General features: G+C 35.9%; 1 protein-coding gene across 1 annotated transcript; it reads right to left on the bottom strand.

Moving 5' to 3' along the window:
• Positions 1–240: 240 nt before the first annotated feature.
• slc66a1 (solute carrier family 66 member 1) lies at positions 241–6,362 on the bottom strand. Its single transcript, XM_051902510.1, has 9 exons — positions 6,235–6,362; positions 4,895–4,961; positions 4,538–4,703; positions 3,699–3,828; positions 3,446–3,533; positions 2,970–3,130; positions 2,778–2,870; positions 1,554–1,739; positions 241–964 (listed from the first exon to the last, which is right to left on the bottom strand). Exons 3-9 carry the CDS (start codon positions 4,699–4,701, stop codon positions 878–880), a joined length of 909 nt encoding a protein of 302 aa, XP_051758470.1. The 5' UTR covers positions 4,702–4,703; positions 4,895–4,961; positions 6,235–6,362; the 3' UTR covers positions 241–877.
• Positions 6,363–6,735: the final 373 nt, after the last annotated feature.

Below are 6,735 nucleotides of genomic sequence, written 5' to 3'. Positions count from 1 at the left end.
TACAAACTGTATACTCTATCCCCTAACCCTACCCATCACAGAAACATTTCTGCATTTTTACATTTTCAAAAAAAAAAAAAAAAAACATAATTTAGTACGATTTATAAGCTGTTTTCCTCATGGGGACCAAAAAATGTCCCCACAAGGACAAGGATTTCTGATATTGCCATCTTTGTGGGGACAATTTGTCCTCATAACATCTGAACCACACACACCAAGAAAAGTAACAGATCAAGCAAGTTTGGCCTCAGAAAAACAAAAATCTTTAGTGAGTGTTGTGGCTGGGATACAGAACAAAAAATAAAGGCACAAAGTCACAAAGACTTAAAAATAGGAACTTCAATAAAAGAAGTTACCAAGTGAATGACAGGTGCAGTGCAAAATCAAATCAAAGGCCACAATATAAAGATTAAAAACATCTTTACAATACCAAAACATTTCTACAATAGATTACATGAAAACAGCCTATCATTACAGTACACTGATTGACAGCGGCCCATTTTCACAGTTCTTTCTCATTCAAGACTGCTAGAGCCGCCGAATGCAACGTTTATTCCACTGTACAAAAGAAAATTTACATGATTGCACGAGTTGTAAAAAACAAAACAAAAAAACAAAAACCTTTTTGTGAATTCTGAAGTACAGTACAAACATTACAAAAGTGTTTTAATAAGTCCCTTTGGTGCCAAACATTGAACCAGTACTATTTACCTTTAACTACTGACACTGTGAGGTATAAAACCTACTGATAAAAAAAAACTTAAAACTATTAGGGAAAAATTTTTTTCGATTTTTGTCAGTCAGATTTGTCTGTGGAAATGTGATGCTCAAAATCATATCCAGCATTTCATCCAATCACAACAGAAATGAAAATAGTTCAGTTTTGGAGGAGAGCAGCTGTCTCTTCATCTCCATCTGCAGAATCCCGAGGAGATTTGCTGTACATCATGAACTGCACGGATATCTGAAGAAAAGTGTTAAGGCAAAAAACCCCTGAAAACTGTTAAAACTATCCTGAATGAATTTAAACAAGGCTCAGTGCTCATGGGATTCTGACAAATGTGCTTCACATGAAAGGAAGTCACATGACCTCAGAAATGTAGTTGGATGTTTTGGCAACGATCAGAGTTTTGTCAATATACGTGACCTCAAGTGATCCAGAATGTCAAACATACAATGACTCAAACATGTATGCAACTTTGAGGCATGTGACCTTTGACTGCATGTTCTCAAAACAAACTTTTATCAATTAATCAATTTATGCAATTGAACTAACAGTTAAACCTGGTGCACTGTATAAAACATTTATCCATTATTAAATTATAAAAATAAAACATTAATATATTAAAATAAGCTATTAATATAAAGCCTGCTTTAGGAGTATTATGATTTTTTTACGCTATTATTCTCAAAGAATTTCATGAGCCTTGTTAGTCCTCCGTATTCTAATTTTCCTAATGCATGCAGACATTTCACATCTTTTCTTGGCTGTATGATCCTCTCCCAGCACCTCACTAACAGCTCAGTGGCGTAAATGTGGCTTTAAAGGATACTATAAGGTCCAGCGAGAGCGTTCCCAGGCTGCCGATGAGCCAGGGGAGGTGGTGCACGATGTAGCTGGCCTCTCCCTGCCCTGGATCTGGGTTCTTCAGTAGCACACTGATGCCATATGTTGTGTTTCCCAGAATTACCAGAGCAAACAGGAAAAAAGACACGCCCTCTGTTGACTTCCTCCGAAACTGCAAGGCAGCAGAATATATTTACATTACACTAAGAAGCAACAAATGTATATATTTAACTTAAAGATCTGAGGGCATATGTAGCATGAAAATATATGAATAATAATTGTAGCTGTATTAACTGCATTCATCAAATAACACTTTCCCTGCCAGCGTTTTTTTAAGTTGCCAGCGGCAGCATTTTTGTATCATATTCAGTTTTTCTATTATGAGCTTCTAACGGCCACTGCAGTGACGCGATAACTTTACCAATCGGCGATTGGCCCTTATTTTGAAGGCGTGACCTAGTACGCCATATTGCGCGTTACACTTTCTCCCATTGAAAACAATACGAGTGACGCGTCTTGTGTTATTCTATAGTCTTTGCTTATATGCTGTTGAATGTTTGGCAATCATGTTAGCTTGCTTATGTGTAAGCAATTTTCTATCTGTTCCTTTTGGCTTATTCAGATCATCCACTGTAATATTTCAGAAGATCCGTAACAGCGCCCCCTAATGTATAACAGTGAAAACACAGATTCCCAGAAAATTGGCGCGGAAGTGTTAAGTCACAAATGACAGAAAATCTCATCAATGCCAGGGAAAGAGTTAGGCCAAAGTCCCTTTAAGGCGAGTCATTTCACTCGGCGGCCATCTTTGAAACACCTCTTGGGCAGCTATTTCAGTCATGCCAGTACAGCTCCTATCTCTTTGAATGAGGGAACATCAAATTCTCCAAAGCTGTTCACCAAGCTTAATTAAATATCATATTTGAAATCACCAATGAAATCTGACAACAACTGTCTCATAAATCAAATTTTGTTTCTAAATGCTCAAATCCTGACAAAAAAAGGAATATGAGGACTCACCCTGCTTAAATAGTCCTAAAAAACAGACTAAATTGTTTTGCAAAAAGAAGAAAGCCTATTTTTGTTTTTTGAAAAAAGTATAAATTCATTATAATAAAACTATAAATCATTTAAGATGTCTTTCTTTTAATTATGACCTGGACATATTCTTGATTGATTATGTGAGAATCAACATCAATGTAATACTTACATTAGTGTACATCTGTGGTAATCTGGAGCATAAATAGAGTACTGAAGAAAAAGAGCCGATGACAAAGCCTATAATCTCCTTTGTTGTGAAGGGCTGAAAAACACGAAAACATCAAGTCCATCAAACCAATGCTGAAACCATGTAAATGAATTAAGTGCAACTCAACTCAACGATAAAAGCAACTCTAGTCACCTGCACCAAACTTTTGTCCCCCTCCACGGCCAGCAGTGCCCGACCCTTGAACCCCACGGGCATCTGATCCTCTAGGGTGGAGCGAGGGAGGCTAAGGAGGGAAGATGTAATTCCCAGAAGACACAGCATGCTAACTGCATTCAGCAATGCACTGTTACTGTCTACAGAGGAGAAAGACAGTTCCATGAATTAGTGTGTCAGGCATCAGCACATTCTTATAACAGACTGTGAAGGCCGAGGGTCAGGGAGGAATATACAGTGATGGGAGACTGTCAGAGGCGTTCTTGAGCAGTGAAGTTATTGTTAACTAAAGCTATTAAAATTCGTCTTTGGGAATTTAAATAAAGCTGAAATAAAATATAAATATTACATTTAAAATAAAATGAATGAAAGCAAGGTATGTCCTTGAAAGCAACCAGTTACTTACAACACATTTAACCAACATTACAAGTCACAAGGTGTGATTTCCAACTCACCCCTAGATGCTTTATTCTTTAGTTTATAGTACATGTACATGAACAGCATTAGCATGTCTGCCAGGACGTAGTAAACTGCAGTGTATTTCTAAAGGAGAAACAAGATGATAATAAAACCAGGCCTCACTTTAAACTACAGAAAAACTAGGATCAATCATGAATCAATTAGGGTGATTTTCCTGAATCTACATATTAAGTAATTTAGCAGAGATTTGATTCAAATTGACAAATGAAAACTCTGACTGTTCCTTACCTGTAGCGGAAGTTGATCTGCCAAGAACGATCCAATAAGATTACACGAATCACCTGCCAGCCACAATAACAGAAACCATATAGACAGAGCTTTGTCCATATTTCCTGTCTTGCAGGAACTGTAGTATTGCCTACAGTAACAGACAGTACGATCTCATTATTTCTCATCATGTGGAAAATGTCACTTTACATTTATACACTACCTTCTAAAAGTTTGGGGTCGGTAAGATTTTTTTTTATGTTTTTGAAATATGCTCACCAAAGCTGCATTTGTTTCATAAAAAATGCAGTAAAAACAGTAATATTTTTACACACAGTTTAAATAACTGTTTTCTAGTTGAATATATTTTAAAATGTAATTTATTCCCGTGATGGCAAAGTTGAATTTTCAACATCATTACTCCAGTCTTCAGTGTCACATGATCCTTCAGAAATCATCCTAATATGCTGATTTGCTGTTCAAGAAATCATTTTATTATTATCAATGTTGAAAAAGAAAAAAAAAACAGTTGTGCTGCTTAATATTTTTGAGTAAACCGTGATACATTTTTTCAGGATCCTTTGATGAATAGAAAGTTCAACAGAACAGCATTTATTTGAAATATAAATCTTTTGTAACATTTTAAATATCTTTACTGTCACTTTCGATAAATGTAATACATCCTTGCTGAATAAAATAATTAATTTTATTTAAAAAAAAAAAATCACCAACTTTTTGAATGGTAGTGTATGAGTGTTCAAAATTATTGCTGTGCCTGAATGAACATTTTATTTTTAATATGGCAAAACTAAGGCATCCACAGAGCAACAGCATCCTCTTCTAAGACTTGGCGTACTTACGGTATTGAGGACACCATGAAGCAAACTATTGACAGCAGTCCCAGAACTACACTGGCAACGTCCCTGCCATCCTGGGCACATTCCCCCAGTCCATTCCAAATCCACTCGATGCCATGTGGGCAGAGAGAGCTGAAGTTTCCATCACCACCAAGCCCACCCGACATCACTTGGAAAAAAGCAGAAATTAAACATATAAGAAGTGAAATCCTTACAATTAAGCAAACAGCTCAAGAGGCTTTCTGATGAAAACAAATGTGTTGATAGTAACATATCAGTACAGTTCAGTTAAAACACTTTTAGCTGAAGCAGAAGACGTTCAAAATGCATTAATAAATACAAATACATTTAGCGCATTACCTGTGGTGTAGATCTTCAGCTGCTGAGGTAGAATAGTGGAAGTATGTCGATCTTTTTCCGCAGTCACCTAGAGAAGGAAAACAAATAAGTCGTCAAAACAACAAGGTAATCGCTTAGCGCTGTGATTGGATGGTTGAAGCGCGACGTCATCATGCAGTAAAGAAACCGGAAGCTCGTAGCTGGTGGGCTTCTATTTTTATTTTTTTGCGTTGCTAGTGGGTTGAGATCATAGACATAATAAATATATTTAATATATTTATTATTATTTATTTAAATAAATATTTATTATCTATATGGTTAAGATCACTGAACCGCAGCCACAGAACAGAAGTGAATGGCGGGGCAAAAATGTTTGTATAAAATTGTTAAATATGTTAAATATTGTTGATATTGATCAAATCAATGTGAAAACAGCTCATATTTAAAAAAAAAAAAAAAAAAAAAAACATTACGTGCAAAGCGGAACTCTGTTAACTGTTTAAGCCCCGCCCCTCACTTCCGTTCTGCGGTTGTGAAACTGCAGCCGTAACCGTTGCGGTTCTCGCGCAAGTGATGGGAAGTGCGACTCGTTTTTGCTAATAGTTTATTTTGAACAGTTCGTAAAAAAAAAAATAAAAAAAAAACTGAACAGTTCGTTAGGAGATCCAGTTAAAAGAACAATTCAGCTTTATTTTGCGTCATGACGTAAACGCGTCACGTGGTCCATGAAATATGACAACTGATCTATATAAATGCCATTCTGAAATTACATTAAGCGATTCTAAATTGTTCTACAAATTAGTTACATCTTGCCTGGAACTTTTTTGTACGTTTTTTATAAATTATTAAAATAAGCGCTGTTTCTATGTTTTAATAAACACTCATGTAATTAAGTTGCAAACATGTATTAGTATCATTTCTACTCCTGAGTTATTAAAGTAACTGAGGAACAGCTCGAATGATTCAGATTCGTGAATGAATCATTCAGATGGGTTTGGTGAACCGGTTCATTTTACTAATCCATTCAAAATGTTCAGCAGTTTCAAACCCTATAATGTGCAAGTCGTAACTTGTCATTTTCGCAATCACCGATTAAAGGAAGAAACTTTAAAGTCTGACTATGATTTGATGCTAAATATCATATAATAAATGTGCTTAACCTAAGTAACAGTACATCTGTAAAAGTCATTTTCCCACTGAATTGTCTCACATTGTCCTCAGCATGTCTCACATTTTCACAGATCGGTGTCAAGTTGGTTACAGCTTCGAGCCGCATGTAAATTTCTAAAACTAAAAGCTACGTGCGTCTAAAAAAATATAGAGAGAGAGGTTTAAAAAATCAGTTTAAACGTTTTCTTTACCTTGGCAAAGTAACGCTCCGTCACCTCCAGGCACAAAGAGCTCAGGTCATATCAGCTGATCATCACGCTTGTCTTCACAAATGCCCATTCAGCAAAGCATGACGCTCAACTGTGACGCAAAAAAGTGATTTCTCACAAGGAAAAAGGATAAAACCTAAAGCAATGGTTTACAAGCCTGTAAAGAGCGCAATTTTTGGGTTCACATTGTTTGCTCCAACGACTATTTCTCATGGTAGGTTAATTTTTAAGCCATTACCTGTATAGTTTTGACCAAAGCTTTTGAAAATGTTCACTATTATTGCCCAGGAAACAAGTCACAATACATTGAAGACACACAGGTTGAGCATTAATATAAACATGTCTCAATGAACAAATAAAACCTGACATTTATCAATTATGTACTGATTAAATCAATTGACACACCAAATAAGTCACTGAAAATGGAAAAGGGGAAAATGCATAAATATCAAACCATTCTCAAATGTTGCAAATACTAAATTT

This window comes from Ctenopharyngodon idella, chromosome 8 (assembly GCF_019924925.1).
Source record: "Ctenopharyngodon idella isolate HZGC_01 chromosome 8, HZGC01, whole genome shotgun sequence".
Taxonomy (NCBI): domain Eukaryota; kingdom Metazoa; phylum Chordata; class Actinopteri; order Cypriniformes; family Xenocyprididae; genus Ctenopharyngodon; species Ctenopharyngodon idella.
The sequence above is the reverse complement of the archived record's forward strand: the minus strand, read 5'-3'. Positions and strand labels throughout refer to the sequence as shown.